Here is a 17,402-nt window from a genome sequence, read left to right as displayed (position 1 = left end):
CTGACCTTTTTATTTTTTTCAAAAATCATATGGATTTGAATCACGTGATTGCATCAGCCAAGCTTGAACCTTCGTGCGCATGCGTGAGTTTTTTCATGCCTGTCGGTTGCGTCATTCGTCTGTGAGCAGGCTTTGTGTGAGCAGTGGTCCACCCCTCTCGTCGGATTTTTATTGCGAATAAATGTCTGAACAATTTGGAGCTTTGCTGCATCAATTTTTTCCAGAAACTGTGAGAGACCTCCAGGTGGACACCATTCAGAAAATTCTGTTGGCTTTCAGGGACGATTTTATGGGGATTACACAGATTAAGGAGTGCTCCAGCCGGTTTAAAGACCGCCCACAGCTGCTGAGAGCGCGCCGTGCTCCGAGCACCGATCGACAGGCTGAATCAACCAGATAATTTCCAACGTGAAGGCTTTGTTGATCCGGGACGTCGTCTGACTTCTACAAAAAAAGGCAGAAGGCATGGACATCAGCACTTTTTCGGCACATTCCACTGTTAAAGGAGTTTTTTTCATGGAAAGAAAAGCGGACGGATACGCCACCATGCCGTTCATGGCGCGGGACAAAACCACCTCCGTGTTGGTCTCAAAGGACGGCTTTGAGATGGCTTTCAGACGGCTGTCGGTGGTTTTTCAGTTGTGTGACTAACCAAGAAATTGTGGATGAGCCTGGACATGCCAGAACATGTCCTGTGAGGCTTCATCACGGCGTTGCTTTGCGCCATCCGGCTCCACCGCGACGCGCGGAATTCCTCCGCACGTCTGTCTCAATGTGCCGAAAAAGTGCTGATGTCCACGTCTTCTGCAATTCCTGTGCTAGTCAGACGACGTCCTGGATAAAACACAGGGTCCGGTTTGGAAATGAATGGCACATTCCACTGTTACAGGAGTTTTTGTCATGGAAAGAGGAGCCAGCCTGTCGATCGGCGCTCGGAGTGCGCCGCGCTCTCAGCAGCTGTGGGCGTCTTTAAACCGGCTGGAGCACTCCTTAATCTGTGCAATCCCCATAAAATCGTCCCTGAAAGCCACCAGAATTTTCCGAATGGTGTCCACCTGGAGGTCTCTCACAGTTTCTGGAAAAAATTGATGCAGCAAAGCTCCAAATCGTTCAGACATTTATTCGCAATAAAAATCCGACGAGAGGGGTGGACCACTGCTCACACAAAGCCTGCTCACAGGCGAATGACACAACCGACAGGCGTGAAAAAACTCACGCATGCGCACGAAGGTTCAAGCTTGGCTGATGCAATCACACATGATTCAAATCCATATGGTTTTTGAAAAAAATATAAAGGTCCAATACTTTTCTGACAGACCTCCTACACAGAAAAACAAACCTTTGTAATAGCAAGGCAAAAGTAACAAGTAAGTCCCTTTAGCGTCTCCATTTTTTTCTACTTTGGGTCAACCACAGATGAATCTGCATGTTAATTTATGCAAGACACGCTTCCTGATACAACTCTACATTGGATGGAGAAAGGACAGGGGTAGTCTTGAACCAGGAACCTTCTACTCTGGAAACAAGCACATTAACCACTTGTGCAGCAGGGCTGGGTAAAAGTATAACACACACAAATGTCAATTATGCCTAACGTGTAAAAATAAAGATTATGTAAACTCACACAGCCTTGGCAATGTACTTTAAGTATTTGTTTTCCTAGAATGGGAATCATATATAACACACTAGCAAATTAATTACAAGAAACATCACTCCAGTCATCAAAACATAATTAATCCACTTTTTTATTACATTTCATTTTATAAGAACAATTACCAGCTGTAACTGTCTAACCAACATATAAAGCTAAACTACAATTAAATTCTTAGCAGTAAAAAATAGTAAACTGGCCTCTGTGTGCATGCGTGCAATTCTGAGGAGAACTGACATTTGCCGTTTGGTATGTTTATGTATTTTGGATCAAGAATCAACGGCGTCAAAACTGAACGTTGATAGGATTAATATTTTTAGAGAAGCTACACCCTGGTGTCCTGTGCACCAACTGCATTTCCTGTATATTAGTTTGTGAACTGTTCTGTAATTTATGTCTGTAGCATGGCCCAAGCAGAGGGTCACTCTTTTGAATGTGGTCTGCTTGAGGTTTCTTCCTCAGAGGGAGTTTTTCCTTACCACTGCTGCTCTGGGGGTTAGTAAGGTTAGACCTTACTTGTGTGAAGTGCCTTGAGGCAACTCTGTTTTTATTTGGCGCTATATAAATGAAAATAAATTGAAATTGAAAATTGCTACATATATTAGCTAACAACACTGAACAATAGACATTGACACGCCAATCCAGCAGGGGGCGGGAAATCATTTATATACTAAAAGCCTGAGTGCAGGAGTGGGTGCTTGTGTGATTTTATTTAGTAAGTCCAATGTACGTACATAACTGTCAATACGTTAAAAATATATGGATGACACAAGAAAGTGGAAACCCTTATTTCCCTTGTGGTCCATTTCAAAATCAAATAACAAAATACAAGTAAAAATAAATTAATAATAATAGTGATGATGATAATAATAATAATAATGTGTATATGATAACAAGAACCTAAACAATTTTTAAATACATGAAGATAGTAAATTCACATTACAAAATTACGTAATTAACAAGAAATAAAAGGGCTGAGTTCTTTTTCTAAAAACTCTTGAGGTCTAAGGTTCTAAAAACATTCTGGAAATCACATACCATTCCAACTCATTACAGACACTTCGCACAATTTATTAACACCCTTGAAAAATGTCAGCTACTTATTTTAGAAACACTACCCAATCTAGAGCCTGTGCATCCCCGCGGGCAATGCGCTAGTAGCACTATAGTATAGGAAAAAAGTGAAAGAATATAAAAAAATATCAAGACGTGTTTTTCATTAACTTTTTCCAATTTCAGCAAAAGTGAAATGTGAGAACGATGACAAGCAACTGTCTCTTTATCTTACAGATGAAGGTACTTTGACGATTTACATGATGGTGATTCAGCAAAGCACTTGCTAATTTTACAAATTATTTGTGGCCAAATGTTAAATCATTACTGGAAACCCAGTTCAGAATATGTTTGTCGAAAAAGCAGTTTTTGTAGCAATCATGGAAAATAACAAAAATAAATGATTAATTCATAATACGTAATTTACTTGATATAGCTTTAAGCTTAACTGTATGAACAACAGAAAGGTCTCAGTTTCCACTGAGGATCATGTCTAATTTTGTTCCACATTTTGGTTTTATCATAATCCAAAAAGCAATCAGTTCAAGAGGCTTGAAACATCACAGCATTTTGCAAAGTTCTGTTTAATTTGCATTGACTTTAATCAGCAGAGCTGGCTGAATAGCTATATAATCCATTTCATGCTGTGTGAATTTCTGCAAGACCTGTGGTCATGAAATGTGAACAGAGCATGGGACTTTTCCATGACATACTACTTGTGGGAAAACCTGAGTGCAGCTTTACAACAACACAGGACAATTACAACCGTGTCAGAATTCCCTCAGTCATAACAATGACTGTCCAATAGTCGAGGGGGGCCATCTCCCCACAGTCTGTTGCCTCTTGATGAGGACATGATGAAGAATAGTAGACTTACAATAGCCACATGCAAGCGTAGGCTTGAGAACCCAATTATCTTTATCATTTGGCCTATAGCTTGTTTGATATCACACTTAAATATGTTGAAATTACTAACCGCCCACAAACAGGAAAAAAAGTGTTACTGAACTCTTCCACTGTATTTCTACATTACAACACAACTACAAACGAGGCATTACATGGATGGTTTCTAGTGATAGCATCCACAGTGCAAGTCTGACCAACAACCACATTACGCACACTTTGAACAAGCATTGAAAAATGCTATCAATAGTTGTTTTTGAAACTGAACTCAAAAATGTTTTGGGGTAAACCCCCCACCTCAGTGAAAGTAATAAACTCTGCATGTCACAGAAATATTTCATTTATGGGCAACCTAAATTTATGTTCAAGGCACTAAAAAGTCTTATCCATCACAAATCATAAATCGAAAGAACATAATGTTATGGTAAAGGTTAAGAGAAATGGTTTAGCAGAGGGGTGTGAATGACAGAATTATATTGAGTAGGTCATGACTGATGTACAAATGAGTGTGCAGTGGACTCAAAAGTCGATGTGAGGCACCTGGAAGTCACAATAGCATGATGTGAATGCAATGGAGGCTGATACTCTGTAATCTTTTTAGTGTGCTATACTCAAACTGTAGTGAGTGAGGTAAGATTATACTCACTCCACCACCACCCCCCCACTCCCAACCTCATTCCTATTCGTGTCATGGTACCAGTGTAACCTGTGTTGTGCCCCTCAAACTCAAAGAGGTGCTGTTATTGCACAGCACCACCTGCTGGCCACCGTTACCCTACCCTGTTTTCTCGCCAATAAGCCAAGTTAGCAACCCAACTGTGCATGCTCGAACTTTGATCCTTGCTCTCAATTTAACTACCAAGTACTGAACAAAGCCAGGTAGCATGCTACAGGAGAGCCTTAAGCCTTAAATTCTTGTCAAGTGTAAATATAATTGTGAACCTTGCACTATTGTTCACTGTGCAAACGGTTACTATACATACATGCTAATAACTGCTGGTAATCGCATCCACGTAAAATTCTTAGAGGATTGCCTTGCATCAGTGAAAAACTGGATGTTCAGCAATTTCCTCCTTTTAAACTCTGACAAGATTGAAATTATGGTTCTTGGTCCAGTGAGATATTGGTATGAATTTGACCAGCAAACGCTTAGCCTAGGCTCGTGTGTCATACATCACACTGACAAAGTGAGGAACCTTGAAGTAATTTTTGATCCTACGTTGTTCTTTGAGCTCCACATTAGAGATATTACTAGGACTGCTTTCTTCAACCTGCAAAATATAGCAAAGATTGGTCCCATCCTGTCTATGGTTGATGCTGAGACCCTGATTCATGCAGTTGTTTCTCCTAGATTGGATTACTGCAATGTTCTATTTTCTGGTTTACTGCAGTCCAGCATTAGGACTCTCCAATTGGTTCAAAATGCTGCTGCCAGACTTTTGACAGGAAGCAGAAAGTTTGACCACATTACACCCATTCTGTCGTCTCTTCACTGGTTTTCTGTCCCTGTGAGATCAAATTTTATGGTTCTGCTGTGAACCTATAAAACTGTTCATGGACTGGCACCTCCCTACTTAGCTGACCTAATTAAACCCTACGTACTGGCCCAAGCGCTGCATTCTCAGGGTACAGGACTACTTTGTGTCCCTAGGGTGAATAAAAAGTCTGCGGGTCACAGAGCTTTCTCTTATCGTGCACCTGCTTTGTGGAATGATCTCCCTGCATCAATAAAACAGTCAGATTCTGTAGAGACTTTCAAGTCCAGACTTAAGACGCACTTATTTTCCCTTTCATATGGCTAGCATAGTATGTTACTATGCTTTTTTACCCTTTAAAATTAATTTTATTAGTAAACAGAAACATTCTGGGTTTTTTTCTCTCGCTCTGTTTGAGGTGCAGCTCCATCCAGAGGTGGGAGTGGTTGTTGTGTGTTGGGGGGGGCGTGGCTGGATGTTTTGGTGTTATTTTCTTTTCTTTGCTCTCCAGGTGGCATGAGGGCTGATTTGTCTGTGAAGAAGGTGCTGGCTGAAGAGTCTTCACCCTCATTAACATCATGGAAAGCACCTGTGAGTGGTGCTCACGTGCAACCTGGACGACTTGCAGCTGAAGCAGATAATTGGATGGCGTTCTGCATTTAAGTCATGTGTGATTCAAGCAGAACTGCCGGGAACTCGACCTTGTGACGTTCGTTTGTGAGACGCTGAGGACCGCGCCTGGGTTTTGACACATCGAGCCCGTGAAGCGGGGAGGGGTGAGGACACATGCTGTCAGCACACACGAAAGGTAATTGAGTGTTTGAGTAGTTGTTGATAGTGGCTTGGTGATTTGTTGCACAGTATACTGGAATTGTAAAGAGAGTTGTGCAGTTTGCTTCTCACTGCTGTGGCGTGAAGGATAAGTGATCCTCCACTTGTTGTGAGAAGCTGCTCATTTGCATAAAGTAAAAAAGGACACTGACCTGAGTGTGTTGCTGATAGCGTGTGTTTATTGGAAGATATAGTTGTATCTGTTGCCTTACCTCACCTTCTCTTTGCTTCACAGAGAATCAGTTTGTCGTGTCCACCTGGGGGGTGTTTGGCGGTGGTAGGAAGTCCAGGAGCGCCGGCTTTAATCCTTGCGGGCGCTGGAGAGCGAGCCATGAATCACTCCACCAGAGGGACGTTGTTTTTATGTTTTTACACTTTTAAGCACAGGTGAATAATAAATAGTTTCTGTTTGGAACCGCTCTCTGGTTATTTTTAGCGCTGGGCCCTGTCTGACGCAGGTCCGCTCCTCAACCCGCGTCGACACATAACAGTGGTGTCTTCTTCTGCAGGCCTCCCGTCCTGTGCACCAGCATGAACTCCCAAACTTTCCTGTATATTTCTACTGTCAATTGTGTCGGTAACATGGCCCAAGCAGAGGGTCACCCCTTTGAGTCTGGTCTGCTTGAGGTTTTTTCCTCAAATTATCAGAGGGAGATTTTCCTTTCCACTGTAACCTGTGTGCTTGCTCTAGGGGTTGGTAAGGTTATAGACCTTACTTGTGTGAAGCGCCTTGAGGCAGCTTTGTTGTGATTTGGAGCTATAGAAATGAAATGAACTGAACTATAGACTTGAAAGGTGGCGTCAAAATATGGACATGCAAACCACTGTTTCTTTTTCATAACATTCCCAGAAAGAAGGAAAACTCCAAAGGGCAGACCAGATGGATTAAAACAGGGGTGGCCAAGTTCGGTCCTCGAGAGCCACCTTCCTGACACTCTTAGTTGTCTCCCTGCTCCAACACACTTGAATCCAATGAAAGGCTTATTAAAAGTCTGCTAATGAGTCTTTCATTGGATTCAGGTGTGTTGGAGCAGAGAGACAACTAAGAGTGTCAGGAATGTGGCTCTCGAGGACCGAACTTGGCCACCCCTGGATTAAAATGTTAAGTTTGTCTGTTAAAGATATATTTTTATCATTTGATCACTGCTTATTAATAGAGTGACTTGGGTTTTAAAGAAATGTTTTGTATTTCATTATTATGCCTGAAATGCACTTAACCAAAGATCGAAATATACATGTTACAGCTGACTGTCCATAATTTGTAATAATGGGAACTGGACATTGCTATGGTAAACCAGAGCACACACTTGTAGAGAGCAAACCCCTACCAACACTAGTTTCCAATTCTACAAATTTTTACCTTTCTTTTCATAAAGTAAAATATAATACAAAATATAGAACAAATAGGCTTTTCAATGTTAAAATGAAATATCAATATGGATCAGATGCAAATGAAATTTAGTCTATTCATTGAGAGTGCCAGTTGGCACCTCATTATCACACTTGAGAGTGAATGAGGCACTTTGATTGAGATTTAATGCAAAATGTACACCAAAATTGGCTTTTCAATATTAAATTAAAATGTCTACAAAATCCACAATCCGGATCAGATCCAAATCAAACTTTGTCAGGCGATAATGAGTGCCAGTCTGCACCACACTTTCAAATATGAGAGTGATTGGAGCATCTTTGGTTAAGATACAGTGTAAAAGATACATTAAATGCGGTTTTCAATGTTAAATTTAAATAGCCACAAAATCTATAATCCGGATCAAACTTTGTCAGTCCATAAAGGATACCATACTACATAACACTCTCAAATATGAAAGACATTTGAACTTTTTTGACAGCTGTGATTTTTTTAAAATTTGTTCACTGTTAAAGGACAGTGATTTCTTTAATTTTCCAAGATTTTTCCTGACTTTGAGCTCAAAAATTGAATCAGTTCTTGCCTCTCTATAAAAATTTCACAACTTTATATGAAAAATTGTGGGTTACAGACTGTTCACAAACAGGGGTGAAAACATAACCTCCATCCAAATTCGTTGGCGAAGGTAACAATGACAAAGAGGTACCCTCCTTGTAGTCATTGTGGAGGCACTTTAAGAGTCCTCTCTTCACATTTTCCATCAAATATTCAGCAATATCTGCATACATGCATGGGGGGTACATTTTTACACCAGTATTTTCTCGAATCCATCCATCTGTGAGTTTCAGGAGGTTTGGTACAACAATTCCATTGACCACAAGCAAGTCCTCATAATCTTGTTCCAAACACAGACCAAATTTACAGTTACCGCACTGTATGCTAATGCAATAAGTTCATCTTTGTGTTTCCCATTAACACAGAAACCTGCACCGATTGCAAACGTTCATATTGCATTCCACCATCTTTACCATGTTTACACAGGTCTGTGTGATAGCTAAAACTTCAGCTGATCCCGTAATGCATAGCATAGGCCGAGATGCTGAAGTCATTTATTCACGTGCAAATACACACCAGGTTGCGAGGACATGAATGGCATTGCTCTGAAGTAATTTAATAACTTGCGTAGATTAACTATGGTTGGGCAGCTGGACAACTGACTGACATCAAAATGTCAGTCAATTGTAAAACAGAGGAAGACTTTCTGAAAAAATTCAGACCTAAAAGGTTCGGCTACACTTTCCCGGGAGCCACATGGGAGCCTCGAGCCTGGATTTGAGCTGTTCCCTTTCATGAAAGTTCTTCTCTGATCCACTCCACAATGAACATGCGAGTGGTGATACAACAGGCCAAATTTGTCCTTTGCACAATCTCTCCAGTCACATACAAGGAAGCCTACAATTTGTTCAGCGTTGTGATGTGTGTCTTGGTGGCTTCCCTCTACGGCCTCTTTTTTCCCCACAGTATCTCAATTTTTGAAAACATTCACATCCACATAGATTGACCAGAGATTACTGTTCCTAAGAAATTCTGTAAATAAAGTCCAAGGCCCATTCAGTGACTCTGAAATGTTCATCTATCCATCCCGACTTGTCTACCGAAAACTGGCAATAAAACTGATTATTAACATGTTATTACTAAAGGGTGCCATTACTTATGCAACTCATCTTGGCTTTGATATTTTTATTGCGTTTATATCACATTGTAGAGATTTTCTTTCAGTTTGAGTTCAAGGAGGATAATTTCATGAATTTTTAAATCAAGAAATCTGAATTAGATTTGGTGTTTGAAATGGTATAAACAAATGAAAATGCATAGCACAGTAATTTAGTGGTTAGCACTGTTCCCTCACAGCAAGAAGGTCATGGGATCGATTTCCACCTGTGGCCTTTCTGTGTGGAGTTTGCATCTTCTCCCAGTGTTTGCGTGGGTTTTCTCTGGTGCTCCGGTTTCCTCCCACATTTAAAGACATGCAGGTTAGGTGAATTGGAAACTTTATAATTGTCCAGGTCTCCCTTGCAAAAGAGATCTCCATCTCAATGGGACTAACCTGGTTATATAAAGGTTAAATTAAATTAAAAAGCGCAAGGGGGTGAATACTTTTTATAGGTATTGTATCACAAAAATCTGACGACATATAGTTTCACATTTGTGTTAAAGCCATAACAGGAAAAATCCAATAGCATACAATCAAAGGAACTGACAAAACAATCCAGAAAAAAAATATTAATTCTGATGAGCAAAAATAAATAAATAAATTAAATTAAAAATGCTGTTATTAAGTGGGGAACTTTGGCTAAAAACTTTGTTCAGTGTTGTCGTTGTTGTAGTTGTTTTCAATTAGATTTATTTTCCCATCAGTTTTACTTTGCTCTATACTCCAAAAATTTGGGTTAATACTTATGACCTAAATCCACTGTCACTGTTTATCATCAGACAACGCACATCATGTTCTGTGAGGTGGCACTCATTCATTACATTCCCAGAGTGACAACAATGAACGTGACCGCACTCAAATTCCATGTAGCTGTAATAGTATAATGTAATATAGTATAATAAGGAAAGGCTATCAGAAGTCAAACAGCAGAAAAAAAAATAAAGGCTTGGGCCTATTACTGGAAGTTCAACAAACATGCACACACGGTTAACTGCCTGCAACAAACTGAAAATGACTCTTTATGCGTTCTCAGCCCTCACCAAGATCACCCATCCATAAAAATCCCATCTCAAGGAGAGCAGAGGTGAGGTCTCTCTCGCTCACACACACACACACACACACACACACACACACACACACACACACCCCTTACTCCTGTTCTCTTTCACTTTCTCTCTCTCTTGCTTACACTTTCACACAAACAAAGCCCTTTTTTCAGTATCATAACTACTCCCACAATTACTCAGACGATTACTCAGATCAATGGTTTACCTGCCTGAGTTGCCGTTTGCAAGCTACAGAGTGTCCTACTGAAGCAGAACCCTCCAGGCTGAATGAATTAAACAAGCTGTCTGACATGGGAACAGGATACTGTAATGTCATGCAATAAGATGAGAGAAAATAGCAAGACGGGAAAAACATGTCAGTCACAAATGTCGTGCATGAGGCGGATTTTATATATATATATATATATATATATATATATATATATATATATATAAAAAGCATTCACCTTACAGTTTGATTCCCTGTCTCCTCCTGTTTGCGCCCCCCGCCCCCCACCCCGAATTTCTCAGCACATTTTCTTTTCAGAACACCACAAACTTTGGTGCAGCAGAGCTTTGCCAATGAAATATCAAGTTAATATTCTAACAAAAAAAAAAATAATTAATTAGAATATCACGAGTGATTTCAGACTCTATACATGAGCACATTTAATTACGCAGTTTCTAGTCTAGATCAACAGAATCTTCCAGGAGTGAAGAGACTAAGCCCTGCATATTCATAAAGAATGAAGGACCTCCTTTCCACCGGAAAAAAAAGAAAGATAATCTGCTTTATATAGAACAGCATTTTCACTGAGAAAAGACACAAGTCAAAATTCAAAAAAGTTTTGAAAAGAAGATTTCGGGGTTTTTCAGGCAGGGTCCACCCTCAAGTAAAATCTATACTTTGGTCTATTTTTCAAAAAAGTCTGCTTTGGTTGTGACAAAAAAGGCACAAGTGCACACGCGCAGTTGTAAATTTACTGGAGCAATTCCCACAAAAGCTGAGGTTTACAAGTCATAAAACCCTCTATGATGTTGTGTCATCTTTGTTCTTTGCCCCAAATTGTCTTCTAACAGTAACAACATATATATATATATATATATATATATATATATATATATATATATATATATATATTACAGCAGAGACTTTTTACAAGGCATGTTGTTGCTCCCCACCCCCCTTCCCAGAGTAGGTTTAATGAAAGCAGAAGAAATGCAAGTTCTGAGCTATAATTGATGGCTGAAAGTGTAAGTTTTGTCTCAGAGGGTCCACTCAGGTCCTGATCCCCTGGCCTCAACCTGAAGCAATCACTCTTAGTTAACGAAAACACTTCAGCTATTGACAGCGTGATCCCGTAAAGCAGACACTTCAATCAACAGAGCAGCCGGAGGTGGTGTTGGTTGGAGGAGAACACAAGCAGGAGGGGGACATGGGGACAGATGAAATCAAGAAGTAAATAAATGAATCGATGAATGAATAATAGATTGGCCAGTGAGTGGCCTCTTGGAGCAGCAATGCAGTATTAATAACTGACTCTTACTGTTGGTCTCTGTGTCATCACTGATACTCTTAGGGGGACCGTGGCCAGCATAACACGCTGCTGATCTGTACATTCGATCCGGATTACGAACTTTCTTCAGTCCTTCAGGAGGCAAAGAGAAAAGTTGAGAACAGAAGCATTTCCCCCAGTTTGTGATCACTCAACACATACTCCATGCAAGCAATTATTTAAACTTTAAAACACATTTCAAACAGAAAAGTGCTGTCGGCCAGACTTTACTTCAGACAAATCACTATACGCACAACAAATTATTTAATTGCTTAATTGAAGTGCAAATATTTAACTTCTTACTCCCTTATTAATGTGGTTCATTGATCAGTCTATAGTCTGTTTAAAAAAATAAACAGCTCAACACAGTATCCCAGACATTTAGGATACAACTTCATATTGCTCACAAAATCCAACATTATCTGAAGTGGATTTCAGCCATCACAAATAGCTTCTCAAATTTAGGTATTTTAAATTCACACACACAAAAAAAAAAATTTTTAAGCAATTCCAAAGCTGCAATTTGGTTTGAAACCTGTTTAAACTAAGGTTAAAAAAGTTCTTTAAATACATCTCTTATCTGTGTAGTCCAATTTACAACTGGTTAAAAACTATTAATGCCAAATTTAGCCAGATGAAAGAGTGTTTGAACAATTTATCATTGATTTATAGGCATTAAAAAGTAGTGTGAAAAATACTTCATAAAAATCAGTTCAAAACATTCCTCAATGTTTTTCTCAAGACAGGTCAAACCAATCCTTCATACACAGCAATTTAAAATAATTAAAGGCAGCCTTATCTGATGTAAATAATTCAATTTCTCCACTTAACAACCTGGAATAAGTCAAAACATGGCTTTTTTATTCCTTCTTCATTAACTTAATGATCAGTTGATTGTTGAAATAGTCAACTATTATTTTTCTGTTGATCAACCAATCATTTAATCAATTTGTTCCAGCACTCCTGATTTTATCCCAACAAGAAAAAAAATCAGATAATGGCCATCATTGCAGCCTAGTTTAATGCAGGTTAGTAACATTCCCTTCTGCATCAGTGGTAAACCGAATGATCAATAAAATCAATCAGAGGAGGCTGGTATGAGGCAGTCAGTCCGTCAGTAGTGGTCTATTACAGACAGGCATTAGGAATGATACGTCTCAGCAACCACAGACCAGACCTGGGTCCCATCCATCCACACCTCACTGATTCAATTAAGAGGCTGGGGGAAAAGGAACAGCCTGATTCAACACAAAACTGAAGGAGTCTGACATCACAAGGAGGGAAAATCCATCCTTTTTGAGTAGAGATTTTTACCATTGCTCCACAAGCACCTTTGACAGTTGATGGCTGACCATATGCTAACATGATGTTTAGCTGCTGCTTCACCCTGAGCTTTGACTGAAATTATCTAATTATCAAACTTTTTTTAAAATGTAACCTTGTGAAAGTATAAGTGAGATTTGCTGTACAACCTGCACAGTTAAGGACACAAACCAGATTCATTGTATTTCTTAAAGCCACCTCAATATGCAATGTTCGGTGTTCTGACTGTATTTCATTGAGAATAGTATAAGACAACTGGCCCACCCTTGTAGAACTGGTATGTTTGAGATGTTTTCAAAATATGTGTGGGCTTACTTTTTTAAAAATTTTGGTTAAATGTGTCAAAACCAGTATTAACTGGTGATAACTTGACTGCACCCATTTTTCTCAAGGTCAAAACAGCAGATCTGGTATCCAATAAGTTTCACGCTGGGTTGGATGCCTTTTCTGTTACAACTGCAGTTTTACATGGAGAATGAGGCACAAGTGGCCTTGAGCCAGGAACCTTCTGTTCAGGAGGCATGCAGGCTAAACAGTTTCACCACTGTTAGTAGTGAGATTAAGCTTAAATGTTATTTTCTGTGCATTTCCCAGGGTAAGCAATCTAACATACAATTTAGCAATGCTGATGGGCATCATTGCTTTTTTTCCAATATGGAGAAAAAAACTGCAGACAATCCAATGGCACAAACACTCCTCCTCCCAAATCTCAAGACTGCCGTGTGTTGCACAGGGGAAAAGTAACAGGTCAAGTGACAAGGGGAACGTGTCAAAATAAAAGACAAAGTGGAAGAGCACAAACAATCACCACCAAACATCAAGAACCTCTGACTTATTTAAGCATACAGGAAATCTGCAAATGCTTTCTTTTAATCGATATTATACTAACCAAGTTGCCTGTGTGTGAGTGCATGCATGCGCGCGTGTATGCATGTATATGGTTTCAATCACAGAGACACTGGGAAGAGCTGACATTTGCCGTTTGGTATGCTTAGGAATTTTGGGTCAAGGATGAATGTTGCGTAAACAGAAAGTTGATAGGACTTATATTTTTGTCTTATCATTTCTTAATAACATTTACATTTACTCTGATGGACTACCCAGCAGTGGGGAATAAGTTTCATTACACTAGAAGTCTTTCAGAAAGCACTGTAACTAGGTTTAAGGATATGATTCCTTCTTTATGTTCTCTAATGCCATATACCAACACAGTGCAGAGTAGCTACCTAAACTCTGTAAGTGAGATAGAGTATCTCGTCAATAGTTTTACATCCTCATTGAAGACAACTTTAGATGCTGTAGCTCCTCTGAAAAAGAGAGCTTTAAATCAGAAGTGCCTGACTCCGTGGTATAACTCACAAACTCGCAGCTTAAAGCAGATAACCCATAAGTTGGAGAGGAAATGGCGTCTCACTAATTTAGAAGATCTTCACTTAGCCTGGAAAAAGAGTCTGTTGCTCTATAAAAAAAAGCCCTCCGTAAAGCTAGGACATCTTACTACTCATCACTAATTGAAGAAAATAAGAACAATCCCAGGTTTCTTTTCAGCACTGTAGCCAGGCTGACAAAGAGTCAGAGCTCTATTGAGCCGAGTATTCCTTTAACTTTAACTAGTAATGACTTCATGACTTTCTTTACTAATAAAATTTTAACTATTAGAGAAAACATTATTCATAACCATCCCAAAGACGTATCGTTATCTTTGGCTGCTTTCAGTGATGCCGGTACTTGGTTAGACTCTTTCTCTCAGATTGTTCTGTCTGAGTTATTTTCATTAGTTACTTCATCCAAACCATCAACATGTCTATTAGACCCCATTCCTACCAGGCTGCTCAAGGAAGCCCTACCATTATTTAATGCTTCGATCTTGAATATGATCAATCTATCTTTATTAGTTGGCTATGGTTAAGGTGGCAGTAATTAAACCATTACTTAAAAAGCCATCACTTGACCCAGCTATCTTAGCTAATTATAGGCCAATCTCCAACCTTCCTTTTCTCTCAAAAATTCTTGAAACGGTAGTTGTAAAACAGCTAACTGATCATCTGCAGAGGAATGGTCTATTTGAAGAGTTTCAGTCAGGTTTTAGAATTCATCATAGTACAGAAACAGCATTAGTGAAGGTTACAAATGATCTTCTTATGGCCTCAGACAGTGGACTCATCTCTGTGCTTGTTCTGTTAGACCTCAGTGCTGCTTTTGATACTGTTGACCATAAAATTTTATTACAGAGATTAGAGCATGCCATAGGTATTAAAGGCACTGCGCTGCGGTGGTTTGAATCATATTTATCTAATAGATTACAATTTGTTCATGTAAATGGGGAATCTTCTTCACAGACTAAGGTTAATTATGGAGTTCCACAAGGTTCTGTGCTACGACCAATTTTATTCACTTTATACATGCTTCCCTTAGGCAGTATTATTACATGGCATTGCTTAAATTTTCATTGTTACGCAGATGATACCCAGCTTTATCTATCCATGAAGCCAGAGGACACACACCAATTAGCTAAACTGCAGGATTGTCTTACAGACATAAAGACATGGATTACCTCTAATTTCCTGCTTTTAAACTCAGATAAAACTGAAGTTATTGTACTTGGCCCCACAAATCTTAGAAACATGGTGTCTAATCAGATCCCAGGATATGTCATTCAAAGCGCATATTAAACAAATATGTAGGACTGCTTTTTTGCATTTGCGCAATATCTCTAAAATTAGAAAGGTCTTGTCTCAGAGTGATGCTGAAAAACTAATTCATGCATTTATTTCCTCTAGGCTGGACTATTGTAATTCATTATTATCAGGTTGTCCTAAAAGTTCCTTGAAAAGCCTTCAGTTAATTCAAAATGCTGCAGCTAGAGTACTAACGGGGACTAGAAGGAGAGAGCATATCTCACCCATATTGGCCTCTCTTCATTGGCTTCCTGTTAATTCTAGAACAGAATTTAAAATTCTTCTTCTTACTTATAAGGTTTTGAATAATCAGGTCCCATCTTATCTTAGGGACCTCATAGTACCATATCACCCCAATAGAGCGCTTAGACTGCTGGGGGGTTCCCATGATGCACTGAGTGTTTCTTTCTCTTTTTGCTCTGTATGCACCACTCTGCATTTAATCATTAGTGATTGATCTCTGCTCCCCTCCACAGCATGTCTTTTTCCTGGTTCTCTCCCTCAGCCCCAACCAGTCCCAGCAGAAGACTGCCCCTCCCTGAGCCTGGTTCTGCTGGAGGTTTCTTCCTGTTAAAAGGGAGTTTTTCCTTCCCACTGTCGCCAAGTGCTTGCTCACAGGGGGTCGTTTTGACCATTGGGGTTTTTACGTAATTATTGTATGGCCTTGCCTTACAATATAAAGCGCCTTGGGGCAACTGTTTGTTGTGATTTGGCGCTATATAAATAAAATTGATTGATTGATTGATATTTTTGGAGAAATTAGCGACATTAGCTAACGTTGTGCATTGCAGCACGACGTTGTGCTGCAATGCACCATGGGAGTTTGGGGTTTTAAATGTTGCTATTGTGGTTCAGGTTAGCTTAACACTGTTACTGACTACTAACTAACTAACTACTAACACTGTGTTATTGACGTATTGTGTTTTTGTACTTCAATTATTTTAGTCAGTTTAGTTAAGTGTCATGTTGCCATTACCATGAGTGAGAAGTGTAGCACGTTGGATGCCTTCTGCTACCATCTCTATTTGTGGGTGTGTAAAAATAAAAGCAGTTGCTTGCGGCAGAATGCAGAAAAGACAAAAAGCTCTCTGTGCGTGTGTATAACTTTGATCACAAACAAACTGGGGAGAGCTGACATTTGCTGTTTGGTATGCTTATGTATTTTGGGTGGAGGATAAACGCCACCAAAAGGGAATGTTGATAGGACTAATATTTTTGGAGAAACTATGGAAATTAGCTATGAACAATGGACATTGATAATTACATCCTGGACTCACACACCATTCAAGTAGGGGGCGACAAATCATCTATATATTAAAAGCGTGCATGTGTGATTTTATTTAGTAAGTTCAATGTAAGTATATAATATAATTTTAAGTATGTTACCATTACATGGACACAAGAAAGTGAAAACACATATTTCTATTGTGGTCCATTTAAAAATTAATTGACAAAATAGAAGCAATAATAAAATAAAATAATAGCGTGAATATGATAAGAACCTAAACAATTTAGCAATATATTAAGACAGTAAATTAACATTAACAAATTACGTAATCAACAGGAAATAAAAGGGTTGAGTTCTTCCGCTATAAACTATTGAGGTTTAAGGTCTAAGGTTCTAAAAACATTCTGGACTCACAAGCCATTAGAAACTTTGCATAATTTATTACCACCCTTGAAAAATGTCAGCTACCTATTTTATAAGCACTACCCAGTCTGAGCCCATGGATCCCACGGGCAACACACTAGTATACATTATCTCCCCAAGAAAGTTAAGATGCTAAGCTAACAGGCTGAAAA

The 17,402-nt window shown here is 39.2% G+C and overlaps 1 protein-coding gene across 7 annotated transcripts in view; it reads right to left on the bottom strand.

The window, feature by feature from the left end:
* camta1a (calmodulin binding transcription activator 1a) overlaps nucleotides 1-17,402 on the bottom strand; it is a 919,840-nt gene that overhangs the window by 899,939 nt on the left and 2,499 nt on the right. For 6 of the 7 annotated variants that reach the window (XM_034172934.1, XM_034172936.1, XM_034172940.1 and 3 more), the window contains exon 2: nucleotides 11,590-11,691. The exons of the other annotated variant lie outside the window; for it this stretch is intronic. In XM_034172934.1, the coding sequence (XP_034028825.1) occupies nucleotides 11,590-11,691 (102 nt within the window). The remainder of the gene's footprint in view (nucleotides 1-11,589; nucleotides 11,692-17,402) is intronic. 7 annotated transcript variants of the gene reach the window in all.

Source organism: Thalassophryne amazonica, chromosome 6 (assembly GCF_902500255.1).
Source record: "Thalassophryne amazonica chromosome 6, fThaAma1.1, whole genome shotgun sequence".
Classification (NCBI taxonomy): domain Eukaryota; kingdom Metazoa; phylum Chordata; class Actinopteri; order Batrachoidiformes; family Batrachoididae; genus Thalassophryne; species Thalassophryne amazonica.
This window is presented reverse-complemented; position numbering and strand designations above follow the sequence as displayed.